At 44.6% G+C, this 14,442-nt stretch overlaps 1 protein-coding gene across 21 annotated transcripts in view; it reads right to left on the bottom strand.

Moving 5' to 3' along the window:
- The window catches only part of bltp1 (bridge-like lipid transfer protein family member 1), a 74,395-nt gene that overhangs the window by 45,614 nt on the left and 14,339 nt on the right, over window positions 1-14,442 (bottom strand). For all 21 annotated transcript variants that reach the window (XM_085767274.1, XM_085767281.1, XM_085767284.1 and 18 more), the window contains exons 19-40: window positions 14,120-14,349; window positions 13,635-13,853; window positions 13,077-13,214; window positions 12,237-12,413; window positions 11,721-11,849; window positions 10,993-11,112; window positions 10,251-10,582; window positions 9,260-9,510; window positions 8,741-8,981; window positions 7,419-7,910; window positions 5,837-6,110; window positions 4,943-5,080; window positions 4,720-4,790; window positions 4,426-4,599; window positions 3,748-3,868; window positions 3,462-3,611; window positions 2,782-2,909; window positions 2,293-2,495; window positions 1,859-2,059; window positions 1,534-1,745; window positions 830-981; window positions 124-274 (exon numbers count right to left, since the gene is read on the bottom strand). In XM_085767274.1, the coding sequence (XP_085623400.1) occupies window positions 124-274; window positions 830-981; window positions 1,534-1,745; window positions 1,859-2,059; window positions 2,293-2,495; window positions 2,782-2,909; window positions 3,462-3,611; window positions 3,748-3,868; window positions 4,426-4,599; window positions 4,720-4,790; window positions 4,943-5,080; window positions 5,837-6,110; window positions 7,419-7,910; window positions 8,741-8,981; window positions 9,260-9,510; window positions 10,251-10,582; window positions 10,993-11,112; window positions 11,721-11,849; window positions 12,237-12,413; window positions 13,077-13,214; window positions 13,635-13,853; window positions 14,120-14,349 (4,304 nt within the window). The remainder of the gene's footprint in view (window positions 1-123; window positions 275-829; window positions 982-1,533; window positions 1,746-1,858; window positions 2,060-2,292; window positions 2,496-2,781; window positions 2,910-3,461; window positions 3,612-3,747; window positions 3,869-4,425; window positions 4,600-4,719; window positions 4,791-4,942; window positions 5,081-5,836; window positions 6,111-7,418; window positions 7,911-8,740; window positions 8,982-9,259; window positions 9,511-10,250; window positions 10,583-10,992; window positions 11,113-11,720; window positions 11,850-12,236; window positions 12,414-13,076; window positions 13,215-13,634; window positions 13,854-14,119; window positions 14,350-14,442) is intronic.

Raw genomic sequence — 14,442 nt, 5'->3', positions numbered from 1 at the left:
ATAAGCATCATCAAATCATAATATCATAATAATAATAATATCATATCATAATAAATCATCATCAATCATCTACTACATACAAAAATATCAGGTTTTATTTGTGTCTACAGACTGACTGCTGACCTCAAGAGCTTCTGTCATGATGCAACCCATGACGGCACACACACGCAGTGTACCCTCCATGTCCAGTTTGCGTAGAGAAGATTTGAGCTGGTCAATGGGAACCAGCCAGGCTCCGATGGCAGGAGTGGCTGTGCTGAGCAGATTCAACTGCCTGTAAACACAACAGAGTCAGAGTGTCTTTAATCACCTCATGAGTCATGAACTATTTCCTCTAAAAGTGTTTTTTTTTCAGGATTTTTCTCAAGGTTGAGATACAACACTAATAACCACAACATATCTATGCAATGTCAACGTTTTTTGTTGATTCTCTTCCCTTCTTTTCCCCAGCTGTAGACACCAGGTACACGGTGCACTACCTGCCGGTGGACCCTCTCAGTTTGATGGCCTGTGAAGCTGACAGGCCTGACAACCACTGACAACAATTGCCGGGGGCAAACAAGAGAGAAGGTTTTTCATGAAAACCTCCTCTAGCAGATTATATTGTACTTGTGATACTATCCCGCTGCCACACTGCTGACAGTAAAAGCAAACGACTAGTGAGCTTCCTGTGCTTCGGCGCGGTGATGCAGAATGTGGCTGCTTTTATTCTGAACTCAAGTGCACTCCTACACACCTATAAGTGTGGTTTAAGCACAAAGCGTCGACTTCCCGTGACAATGTGAAGACATTAATGTGAGAAAGTCCGTAAGCGTCGGTGCAGTCGTACCTGGAGATGGCCTCCGACGGTGAACGCACGTTAGTGGGAGCGGCGAAACTGAACCAGATCTCTCTGATGGTCAGCTTCATGCTGCTGGAGTCAGGGGGTGGGGGCATGAGGGGGAGGTCTTTCTTCAGGTCATCTGACTCCACCCCTTCATCCTGCAGAGCAGAAGAGAGCAGAGTTTAACATATGAGTGACACGACTTAACCTCATGACTCATTTTCACGATTAAAGATTGAGTAGTTTAATTACTTTAATGTCCTCCCCTCTGATCTAAATGAGGAACTCACAACAGGTAGTGCCAAATGTGTATAGTATGTTATATCATATACCATAATGCACAATAATTTTAGACCGAGACAACTTTCTGTTTTTAAATTTGATTTACCATGCATGTTCATCAGCATTAGCTCGCCATAGATTCATTTTAATGACAGTTAGCTAATGGGCATCAATATGGCTGTCATAACAGGAAAGGTGCCATAGGACCAGTTTGACATCACCAGCACTAGATACACAAAGGTTGACATTATGAAAAATTGATAAAAGAAAAACCTGGAGTGACATCACTCTAATACTGCTCGATATACTGTATGTATATGGATATTAAAAAAACACAGCAGAGTGTGTATTTGGGTGGGGTCTTTTCTCTTTTTTCTTTTTTTAAACCTTAGCAAAAAATCTGATCTGAACATTTCCCAGTCTCATACTTGATCGTCTGAGTCGGAGTGTTCGTTGACATCTGAAGCAGGGCTCATCGCATCATGTGCCAAGTTGTCATCGGAGACGTCCGTGCTATAACCACTTCCTGTCTGTGAGCCTGTTGATCCATTGGACTTCGACATCCCTGTCTTCCCTGCAGCGTCTGCGCGTCCCATCACTCCAAATGCGTTGTAAAGAATGGCCCCGGACTGCCGACCCCCTGGAGAAGAAAGTGTTATACACTGAAAAATACCAACCAACTAGATTCTTAGATAAATGTTCAATCGTGGGGACGTGAGGACTGCTGCTCGGAGTGAGTTTGGGATGATTTACCTTTGACTGTGAGGTTCTCGATGCCACATTCAAACATGATCCAGCCCCACTTCTCCAGAGATGTGGCGGAGCGGCCCAGATCGCCCGAGGTGGCCTGGGCATCCGTCTCATCTACCAGTGAAAACTCCTCCATTTCCTCCAGGCCAAACAGCACTTTGGACTTCTCAAATGGGATGGCTGTGATTGCACATGTGCCGATGTCTGTGGATGGAGAGGGAAATGTTAGATATTCCACACTTTTATACACTTGCTTCCAGTTAAACAGAAACACACTAACAAAGAGGAAAAACATGACCAGAAAAACACAAAAGTCAAAATATCTTACCACTTCTGTCTGGTACTCTAACACTATTTGTGAAGGATATTAACTACAACGGAAAAGTCCAGAATCCAGCTTCTAACGAGGGGCACAAGGGATCAAAACTGGGACAAACCTGTGGAGTCCAGGCCTCTGAGCTGACTGTGGATACGGTGGACATTGAGCCTTGCGGCGATCTCTTTGCCTTTCTCGATGCCAGCATTGGAGCGCAGAGAGCCAGATGACTGAGGCTGCATCTTGGTTGCCGAGGCGTATTTCTCCAACATGACGGAGGGTCGGCCGTGTTCTGTGGTGTTGGGCGTCTCTTCTACAATCCCCCTGAAAGAGACAGGAAGCAAATGTGTGCACGACTGTTGTCAGATACCACGGAGAAAGAACATAGATTTTCTTTGTGCTGTGATTGCGTTACCATTACATTATCATCCCTAATGGGTCACCGAAGAAAAAGATGAACGGTGCAAAAAACAGCCACTTAGTAAATGTGTGACTGTTTAAAAGATGTAAAAAGCATACTTTAATTCAGGTGTATTAGCCTTGTGGGCATGCTTCAAAAAAAAACTTAGTCTGTGTGCACACTGATATGAGGAGCAGTCAAGGCGTTTACCTGTTCATCCTGAACTGGGTGGCAATCCTGTCGAAGCACAGCGCCACGAGAGACACGTGCGTGACACACTTACTGGAGCAGGAAGGTGACCCCTCCTCTACAGAAGCCTGCAGGAGGCAAAGGTTCACCTGCACAGAGAGAGAGAGCAAAGCAGAAAGACAACTAAACCAAGCTGAACTAAACCCCACACTGCTGTTCAATGTTCTTGAAAAAGTAACTTGTCTCATATATTAGACAAACTGGATGTGAGCCTACTTTTGCCAAATATAATGGCACACTATAATAATGTTCTACGCCTCACTATATGAAGATACACGGGAGGCAAAAGAAAAATCAATACTGAAATTGCAGCAAATGAAAGTAATTTATGTCAACGGTCAAACATCTGTTAAAAACTGATTTAATCTCTCATTCTGTGGAGTGGAAAAGAAAGAAAGAAAGAAAGAAATGTCTGAGGGGCTCAGAAAGCTTGTATGCTTTCAAATCTACATTTTAAAGAATGAAAAAAAAAACAGGCTTTAGGACATAACTGCTGACCCCAGTGATCATTTATTAACCCTCTACTCTCTATTAACCCTCAAAATGTCAAGTGTTGTACAGCCATGCTCATGATTCTGTGCTTGCTCTGAACTCCTCTTGGTGAGAGCTGGCCTCTCATTATTCAGGGTCATGGGTCTCACCTTGGGGATGGAGACGTTGGCTTGGAGGCCCTTGATTTTCACATTATCTGGTTTGACAGACAGGTCCGTCTGGCCGTGGGAGATGTTGATGGAGCCAGGGGTCGTGCCCTCCGTCTTGGACAGCTTGTGCTCCTGCTTGCCTGTTTGGCTCTGTGTGGATCCAAATCCAAAACAGTGGGAGATCACATTGGAGGGAAAAGCGAGCGTCGGTCGGTGCAATAAATGTTTGTCAAAGCTCAGAAAAACTAGTGTGGAAACATTTGTTTCTTTTATACAATTTACTCACAGACTCAGTGACTGTGGACTTGCTGATCTGATAGGCCTCATTGAGGACTTTCCCGTGAAGGTCGTCCAGAATCGCTGCTGGGTGTCGAATACTGGCAAAGTGTACCATGGACTCAATATACCTGGAACAGAGCAAACACACAATGTCACTGCATCAGAGATAGAGAGTTTAAAAACACTGATCATGTTTATGATAATGCTACATCTTCAACCTTTGAGCTGCAGTTTATCCATCTCCGGACTGATCTCACCAGAACCTACACGCATGTTAAGGACACTGTCGGCCCAGCACTGACGGCCTTTGGCAAACTAAAGATTCACAGTGGTAGACAACCAAGAACGAGACCAGACTCTGAAAGACTGCTAGAATTTCAAAGCTAAGATGCAGTGTGCATGGGGATTAAATTGACTTAAGGTCAAATCATAGCCTCAGGCTATAAATAACCCTTAACTAAGTATGTGCAGTGTGAGGAAGATTTTGAGTCGTTGAACATCAAGGTTATTTTATTTTTCTAATCAGGGTTTTTCAAACGGAGATTAAAAAAATACAGTTTTAAGGAGGACGCGGTCAAGAAAGCATTTACAATGAAAAAAGTTTCAGAACAAAGACAAATATAGGCATAATGAGAACTAAAACAACACACACACAAAAAAAAAAACACACAAAACTGGCTGCTACCTGTCCAAGGATTCAGCAACAAGCGGTGTGAGCACCACATTGATGGCCCCCTTCACCTCCACAATGGCAGTGGTCCTGGTCTGGGCTAAAGGCTGCTCCAGAGTCCAGTCATCCGTCGTTGTGTCCTCATCTGTGTTCTCCATGGCTCTCTTGTCCAGCGGGGTGTACGGTGTACTGTGGGCAAAACAATGACAAGGTTGAAGGAGTGCGTGTACACATTCAAAAGACACATTAAATTGTTTTGTTGTAGATTTTAAAATGTTAAATGGAAGAAAAAAAAAGTGGCTAAAATACCTGTTATTCTCTCCCATCAGCTGAACTCCTCTATCCAGCAGAGAGCTGGCTGACAGGCCCTGCTTTATCACCTGAAGTGTAAAAAGAAAATATTATGTTTTATGCAGTACTGCGGGGTGCACCGTGGGAGTAAAGACATCAGAGGCAATACTGCCACAAAACTCTAAAGCTCCTAGTAAATGTCACATAAAATACTTGTGAAATGTAGTCGTTAGTCACATACTTTAAAGCTGGGCACCGACAGCTGGTCAAAGGAGGCAGAGCTCTCCTCGCTGGTGGGTGTGTCCAGATCTAAGGGGCGGTGAAGAGAGGACTTGGAGGTCCTCTTATTGGTGGGCTGCTTCACAGACCAATTTGAGACCTGGCAGTGGTGAAGTCAAAATATGTTTTAAGAGCAAGAAAGAAGGTCAGTAAACATTTTGGCAGATTGGCCCATTGCCATAATCCCTATATTTTTAGCAGTAGGTTCGTTGGTGCAAGCTATTTTTAGAACGGCGGAGCAGAGCCGCGAGCTACTCAGAGCTACACTACGGAGGCTAATGGGATTTCTTTGTTTCCCTCATCAAACTACGCTATGAGATAATAATGGAACTTTACGAGACAGAGTTGTTTTCGAGGCAAATACAGAGACTGCTTTCTGAAAAACTGTCCCCGACGGGAACGAGCATCAGCGGTTTTGCATGAATTTCCCTCTAAAACAACTTGTCTCGTAACGTTCTGTTATTATCTCATAGCGTGGTGAATGTGCAGGTCACAACTTGTCCACGAGAGCGTTGTGGAGTTGTTGGATTGTGTATTTCATAAGTTTGATGAGGGAAACCAAGAAATCCCATTTGCCTCGCGGTAGCTCGCAGCTCGGCTCTGCGGTTCTAAAAATAGCTTGCACCGACAATTAAAGGTAACAAACCTACTGCTATGACTAAAGGGGTTATGGCAATGGGTCAATTTGCCAAAATGTTGAACTATCCCTTTAACACAGTTAAGCTAAAACTGGTGAGTGGATTTTTAGCTGTAAACAAATCAGTATTATCCAAGAGAAATGTACTGTATTCAATATATTATATGAGCTGTTGATATTAAAACAGATACATTATGGAACAAAAGTGAGATATCAAACCTGGTAGTGGGCCAGGTAGCTCTGGTAGCACGCCATGACGTGGGGCTGTCGGGTGACTGGTCCGGGTTCAGCCGTCTTCTCCGCCTCCACTGAGCTCTCCTCCTCCATGGCCAGGGCTGAGACGAAGGAGGCCTGGGATGTGTGGCTGGGCAGGGGCTGGGGGGGCAGCGGGGGGAGTGTTGGGGGCATCGGCAGGGGACGTGGCTCAGTGATCAGCTCCCCGTTGAGAACGTAGGTGAGGGGACCCTCCACGCTGTGGTAGATGGAGCTCCGGCTGGGGGAGGTTAAGATATTCAAACATGGGCATCAAATGAATATGTGGAGGCACAGACTCAGCCACCCATTGGTGGACTGTACAAGCAGGCGTTGTGGTGGTAAATGGCTTGTACAGAGTACAGCTATATGTTACATTTGGGCTTGTGCCACTGGGAACTTATCACAAAGCTGAATGGATTCCTTGTGTGTGTGTGGAGGCTATATCAATCAAAAAGCATGCTGAAATCAATGCGAGAACATTTTGGCTAATACAAAAGTGACAAGGCGGTTGCATAACAAGGCTGGAATCCAATTTGCAAAAACACACCAGCAGTAAGTGGCTGCCCATGGATCAAACATCTCATTTGCTATAACACCCTCCACATCACATCCATCCATGCATGATCGAATCAAAGTAATAAATGAAAACTGTGGCGTGTTTCGCCTCGGGGCGAGTCGCTTTACACGATAATATTCAAAACTCGTCGGGCATTAAACATAAAAATGTCACGACACTGTTAATGTATTCCTGTATAATGTGCGATCAAGACATTTTTCACAATCATTGCAAAGCTGTCAGCGTGAATCATCGGACATGATTTGACCCGAGTGTTTACTGCCCATTTGTCATTCCAATCTGCTGCAGTGTCCATTATGTTTGTTTTCGTTGTTTAAAAGCCGTCAGGTTCCTATAGTATTTTACTCCAACAACCATAATTTTACTTTTAAAAAAAAGGCAAAACATAAATGATATTGCTCCATATTAAAATGTTAGGATACAGAGTCCCTGTTCTATTCAAATCTTGTTTTGTTTAAAGTAAAATTATGGTTGGTAGAGGAAAATACTATAGAAACCTGATAGCTTTTAAAAAATTAAAATAAACATAATGGACACTGCAGCAGATTGGAATGACGATATGAAAATATCACTACATATGGACTAAGTGGGAGGGGTAGTGGTGAGTGCAGGAGGATTGCACTCATCACAATCTTTAAATGTAAATCATAAAGGAAAAAATCCCCGGAGAATGATCCTTTCACATAATTCATAAGGGGCAACACTTAAAGCAATCTGGCAGAGGTAGAACTTGCAAGACAGGTCATTAATTCATCTGCCCTTCATATGAGAAATAAGAGACTCTTTGATGTTACTGTGAGCTGTCTGGAATCTATCGTCACCTTAATCCCTTACTTAACCTTGATCTGGCCCTACAAACATTCTCCTCTCAGTTTTTTGGAAACTTTAACTTCTTTGAGCTCGACTGAAGCTCCTTTAGCAGAATATTTCACATCCCATTTTCTACATGACATTATCCCCTCAGCTGACCTGTAGTTCTCCATGTGATACGGAGGCTGCTGCGGCTGCTGCATCTGCTGCCTCCTCTTCTTCTTGCGGCCCGGGTACGTCCCCGGACCCTCGTCGGCGCTGCTAATTGGCTCAAAGTCCTCGGCGGCGGAGAAGTAGGCCTCGCTGTCGGCCACCGACATGCTCGAGTCGGCCGAGCGGTACTGATGGAAGGTGTTGGAGTCCGCCGAGGGCGTGAAGGGGAAGGAGCCGTAGCTTCTGCGCTGGCGTGGCGAATCCAGGACGTTCTCGTCGCTGCGGGAAACCTCGCTGCTGAACTGGACACCTCCCGCCAGCACGGGGGGAGGCTTGTCGGTGAAGACGGCGGCCGACAGGCTCTTGGTGCTGCCCAGGCGACCGGAGTGCACAGAGGACTGGCGCTTGAGAGGAGAACAAAGGGGCGAGCGCACAGAGGAGCGGTCCTGGGAGCTGTTGGGTGAGACCGGAGAGACCTCTGGGACGTCCCCTAGGGTGCTGCAAAGCAACCAGAAAAAATGAATTACAATCAGTTATTATAATGACTTATTAAATAGGCCCAGGGTGGAAATCCTGGTTTAATGCAATTAAGTGATTCCCATAAAAACCAGTGTGTCTTTCTGGCTGTCTTTACTACAGACATTGATGCCCAATTCCGTTTTGTTGCCTATATCTTATTTTTTCATCCGTCTGTTTACATGTTCTATTGAAGTGACCTATATCTGATATCTGCATTTAACACCTGCCTCCCTTGCACAAAACGACCCACATGAGCAGATGCGGTTGGCCAACAAAGCGGATGAGGAAGTCAGTCAGCTGGCCCAGCCTCAGGTAAACAACACACACTGTCATCAATATGCGCTATCGACGCATTATTGATGCCGTAAAACTCAAAGGGAAGATCCAATCAGTCTGTTTAGACTGCAGACACATTGGTGGATATCTGGTTTGTATCTGATTTCTTTCCACATATGGTCCTTTTTGGTTTCCGTTTGTTTACTTGCTATTCATTTTTGTCATTTGTCATTGTTGTCAGGGATGGAGTTAGAGGATGTAATTGTTATTATTTTTTCTTAAATTCTGTAAAAAACAAAAAAAGGAAACATAACTGTCGACTGTTAATTGATTGGTTTCCCAATAAACATATCTGAAAGATTTATTTCCACATATGACTGGTGCCTGAATCCGATCTGACAATATCCGATTCCATGCGTTTTTTTCCTGTTTATAGGTTCATGTTACAGATCTGATCTGTGCCACTTGAGAGGAAAAAAATTGGATTTGGGCCACTTGAACCTCGTAATGAAAAGACAGGCTCTGTTACTCACTCAGCTGGGCTTTTGCCATTCATTGGGAACATGCGCTCCTCTGTACTTGGTGATGGGGTGTCCCTCTCTCCGGCCAGGAGGGGCAGCGCGGCGCTGGACGAACTGTTCTCCTCAGATGAGGAGGCGGAGCTGTGGGATCGCTGGGGCACCTGGAGACTGAGGTGCTGCTGAGCCCGTCGCTCAGGCAGCTCAGGAGGCAGGCACGGCGAGTGTGTGTCTGTTTTCAATCCGACAACTCTCCCTGAGTAAATAATGAAGAGCACACCCTTTAAATAAATTTCATGGCATCATCTTGGTGTTTTATTTACAATATGTCATCATGTCTTGCATCTGGATACATTTCACAGCACAAGAATAAAAAAAGGATCAAGAAAGTTCTTGTTTCAGTAGCAAATGAAAACATCGTAGATGTAACAATATTTAATGTTCCTACAAGAAAACCCTTCGGCAACTCCTGAAGGGGAACTGCTCTTCTACACGATATCAAACAATGTCGAATAAATCACAACAAATCCATACCATCCAGTTTGGGTGTCTCCTTTGTAATGATCCACTCCCCGGGCTGTAGCAGGGACTGGCCGTAACACATGTCCGACTCGGAGCCAGAAGAGGAGAAAGCCGAGGAGGAGGATGGCGTCAGCTCCTCCAGCTTGAAGAAGTCCAAACCCATGTTTGTGCCTCCAAAGAACCTGCAGCCTCCGAGGCAACCGCAGCGATTCCTGCTGCGCTTGTTCCGGATGCCAGCCTCCTCTGGCCACAGGAACCAGAGTCTGAGGAGATGAGAGGAAAAAAGAAAGACAGAATGTTAGGATTTGTGGTCGTGGTGCCGCCATCGATCACTCCAGCACTTGCACCATTTTATCTCCAAGTACTGGATCTATCCGTCTATCTACAGTAATGTGTATATTCAGTCATTATCTCCTTCTTTGCTTTCCTCTCTAATAACACACACCCAGATCAATTAGCTACATTAAGAATAAATGTCATGTCCAACTACAAGATAGAAAAGAACATCTGTACTGATAATGGGTTCCTGCAGACTTTTTATGAGATTCTAAATTATGTTAAATATATTATCACAGAGGGTGGCCAAGCTCCTGACTAATTATCACATACTATGAGCTGGACCGGTGTGTATGACAGTTAAAGATTCAACATGGTTTCTGTTCAGATAAACCTACTTTACTGTATGAGCTGAAACATGACTAATGGTGACTCATTGTACGGAGGTGTTAGACAGAAAATTACTGTGTGTCATCACTTTGAAAAGGATTTTCAGTAGTGATGTAAATTGTGTTTTTATCAATACCACAGGCCCTTTGATTAAATGAAAGAGCGCTGTAACCTCTGAGCAAATTATATTAAAAAAAAGTGTAATAAAAAAAAAAAAAGGAGAACAATAGCGTCCGGTGCTCTAAACAAAGACTAACACAATGTTGAAAAGACGATCACACAATGTGAGAAGTGCTTTGGAAAAAGCAAACAACAGATGACAGCATGTGCTTTCCACCTTTTGGTCTGAGCGTCGTGTAGTTCCAGAAAATGCCTCTGGACTTCACATTTGGCTGGGTGGTCGGCGGCCAAGGCGATGTCCGCTGTGATGAGGTTCAAGTTGAGCGAACCCGCCTCCAGCCAGACGGAGCGGCGCAGCAGAGGGGGCTGGCCGAGACCTAGCGGTTGACCCAGACCCTGACCCTGTCCGGCCGGCTGCAGCCTGGTGGCCTCGCTGTGCTGCTGCTGTTCGATGTACTGCCGGATGTTTACGTCCTGCACCACGGCACTGATGCCCTCGCCCACTGCCTGGTTGTGCAGGTTGCAGTTGGCCACGCGGACAATTCCCGTCTTGAAAGGGACAGAGACACATCAGAACATGAACTGATCGATTATACTCAAAACTCATAACTCAAAATAGAAGTAAAAACTTTTATTTATTTTGTTACATTATATTTCTTTTTCTTTCTGTCTTAGAGACCCTAATTTGGGTAGTGCCTCAGTTCTCCTTGGTTGTTTGTCTGCTTTCATTCATTTTTGTTGTTTACTTTGTGAGTTTAACTTGAAAAAATTGCACAAAGATGCAAAAAGATTAGAAAGATTGATTGTGCATGTGAAGGCAATGAAAGGAGCTTTGCAATAAAGTATTAAAAAAAGTCAGAAATAATATAAGGACCTGGAAATACACCGAAAATCGACCACATCTTTTCAAACAGGCACAAGTCATCTTGACTTGGAAAAACAAGTCAAGTGCTATTTACCTTGACACTGGCAGCACAGCCATGTTCCACAATGAAAAGGTCGACTCCGTCCATGGCCAGCCGGGTCATGGTGTACTTCAGCTCCTCTGACGTGCGGCAGTGACCTGGCAGGCAGCTCAGCTGAAAGACAACCACCATTTAGCACCAAACTTCGAGGAAGCCATCTCCAGTTCAGTCTGACTGAGCTTTACATACTGCATCATAGCCTCTAGCGAGAGATACTCGGTTGTCAGAAATTAATGAGGGCTCTCAGGCAGAGGTTTTAAAAATATCCTTGTTTGCATTTGCATATACAAAACAAGACATTTTGTGAGAAAGATGTATGTTGTCTCAGCTATATCCAATACATCACAGTGTTGTGTAGGCATGCTATGTTTGGCTGCAGTGAGTAGATCAATAGTTTTGTGATAGAGGCTGTTGTTCCATTTCTCCAACTGTGTAAAAGTCTTTTTTATTCTGACTCATGCATCATTAGAGAATGCTTCACAGAGTTCTCCCTTTATTATCCGATGTCATTTGCACATTTCCTCTCACATTGGACAGCTCCAACCAACATCTGTTAAAAAGCTTCTAGACCTAATGAGCTAATTTAGTAGCTAAGGTCAGGGTTCAGACACACACAGCTGCTCACTAGTTCAAAACAAAGCCGGACAGTTACAGCAGCGGAGGTGAGAACGTGTCAGGCTCACGCCTTGCGTAGCAGTTCATGGCATACTGTCTGCTTGTACCTTGGCATCACAGATGCGACGGTCCACGCCGTGCTGGCAGATGACGGAGGGCTTGGGTTGTTCTAGTTGGAACTCTCGGGACATCACATGGAAAATGAAGGTTTCACCCCACTCTATCATACTGGCCACCTGATGATCACAACACACAGACGCATTAGCACTTCAAAACATCAAAAAATACACTTCCTGAATAAAAAATTGGGAATAGAGTGCAGCACAAAGTCAGTGTGTCAGTGTATGGTTCCAGATAAACAGGAGGTCAGGGTTATGGTTAGGAGGTAATGGGAGCAAGTCCAAGTAATTTGACATATTTGAGAATTTTAAAAAAAAAAGTAACACAACAGTTACTCTTCCTGGCAATTAGTTACTTCTATAATGTAGTGATTCAGTTATTCTTTGGGGAAAGTAACTAGTAACTATAGCTAATTACTTTTTAAAAGTAGCATGCCCAACACTGTCCATATCATAACCATAACATAAGACTGCACACATAAACAGGTGACCCTTATACCACACCTGTGGAACAGTGACCCTGCCGGTCAGCCCCCCGGCCTGCATGTCAATGAGCCAGGCGTACTCCAGCGTGTCGGTGCCCAGAGGAAGACCCTGTGCAGAGAACATAGCATGGGCCCTCATCTGCAGGCCGGACAGGCTCAGGTGGCCGTCCCTCAAGACCCCGTCTGATGTGGGACGCTGTGGGTAAAGAAGCAGATTGACTTATTTTTGCATTTAATTGTTACCCTGAGGTGCAGATCACACAACAGAGGGATGAAAAAAAAAAAACTCGGGGTGATTTTCTGGTGAGAAAAGCAGTCTTTAGCTGAAGTAAAATATGTGATTTTTCTCCTTAATAACCCTACACGTGCCTGAGAAGAACTTGTAATGCCACCAAAGGAGAGGGATGAGGGCCACTGGGGATTAGGGAAAGTTATTCACTCTGAGCAGCAAATAGGATCCGACTCGTGGCTACAGCTTAGACATTCTGCAAGATTATACAATATGCAGCTGCTTATGCAAACATGTGGCTGGTGCAAGTATGTTTCACATTATGCAACACTTATTGCAGCTTTATTCAGGGAGTTTTCCAAGGACTGAGTCACCCTTTCAGCTACCAGCTAAAAGGATACTTGTTTGTGTGACAATTGTGTACTCTACTAATACATAAACCCACACAGCTGTTTGCTTTTATCAGAAAAATAGAGGCATCATTGTCATTTTGTGCATTTCTGTGCCGCTGTCATGTAACTTCACACTATGCTCTTTCATTTGGATAAACTGCAAAAATAAAACAACGTCTGCACAGTACACGGAGCTGAAACAAACAGTGTCAGGCGGCTACGCAGTCGTGTTTCATACCTGGTAGTTGTCACTGACAAAGATGTGGACGGGAGACAGGAGCAGCTGAAGCATCGTCTCCTTGTAACCTTTTTTCATTTCAAAACACAGCCGCTCCAAGAATCCGGATGGACCTTCGGGACCCTCGCTGCTGCAGTGCTGGAGGCGCCCAAGAAAGTGTGCAAACAGATGGAGTCAGGCATCAAGTTGTTTTCATAAACATAAACACACGTCAACTTAATAGCATGACTTGCAGGATTAAATCTTTTTTTTTTCGATACATACCTGTACAGTGGGTTTAAATGTGGATCTATATGTTTATTTCTCCTTTATATGTTCATTTTTATAAATAACATATAGCAGCTTGGTAATCCTCTTTCTATTTATATGCATCAACTTCATAAAATAAAAGTCTAGAGTCATTACATGCCATAAGTTTTATTACTGCTGCAGCAGTGGAATTATTTCATTATCTTTTATAGAACCCTACTTGCTACACTGATCTCTCCTGCTCGCTCTTTTATCGTCCACATTTCTTTTCTTAAGCCAAACTGGACCACTGGGAGTCATTAGTCTTACCATGGGCAGTCGGCCATGGACTTTGTAAAGGTTGATGAGCACAGTGATGTCCCAGGGGCGGAGGTCCAAGGGATGGAGGTCTGAGGCTTCCTTCTGCTCGCTGTCCTCCATGCCCAGAGGAGACCAGCCGAGGCCCGAAGAGGTGGAAGTGGACAACACAGGGCTGGACACGGCCTCCTCGAAGTCCGTGTACATGTCATCCTCCCCGAAATAGTTTTCCTGGGGGGGCACAGCAGCAAAGGGAGGTCTGAAGGCTGTTTGGTGGATTGGAAACTTAACCTTTTATACACCAGTTCTCTCCTGGTGCTGACTGCGGGTTGTAAAACCAGAATTTAAACCGAGTGTATCTTTTATTAAGGTGGACCGCTGATCGCACTGAGTGCAAATCACCAGAGAAATGACAACTTATCAGAGAAGTTAAAAATGAATTAAGGTTACAAGATTGTTGCTACCGTAAATAATTCAAGAATAGATGGAGGATTCACCTTGATGGAAATGAGCGCTCGGAGCAAAGGCCCGTAGAGGATGATTTGAGAATTTGGAGACATTTCCATCTCCACGTGAAGTCTGTCAGGGGGCAGCTCAGAGGGGTCCGCGGGCACCCTGTTGTGAGCGGTTGAGGAAGATGTGGCGTAGCGTGGCGGGGCATTGTGGGGAACGGACGTGTGTTCTGGGGGCCGCAGAGCTGACAGCATGGATTCCTCCATCTCAGACACTAGGCAGTAAAGCAAACACGTTGGATTAGATCATGTGCGACATTGATAAAGTGGCTGAGGGGAGATTTTAGAGAGATTCTTCTTTTTTTTTT

This window comes from Trachurus japonicus, chromosome 22 (genome assembly GCF_045865225.1).
Source record: "Trachurus japonicus isolate A0001 chromosome 22, Traja_1.0".
In the NCBI taxonomy this organism is placed as follows: domain Eukaryota; kingdom Metazoa; phylum Chordata; class Actinopteri; order Carangiformes; family Carangidae; genus Trachurus; species Trachurus japonicus.
This window is presented reverse-complemented; position numbering and strand designations above follow the sequence as displayed.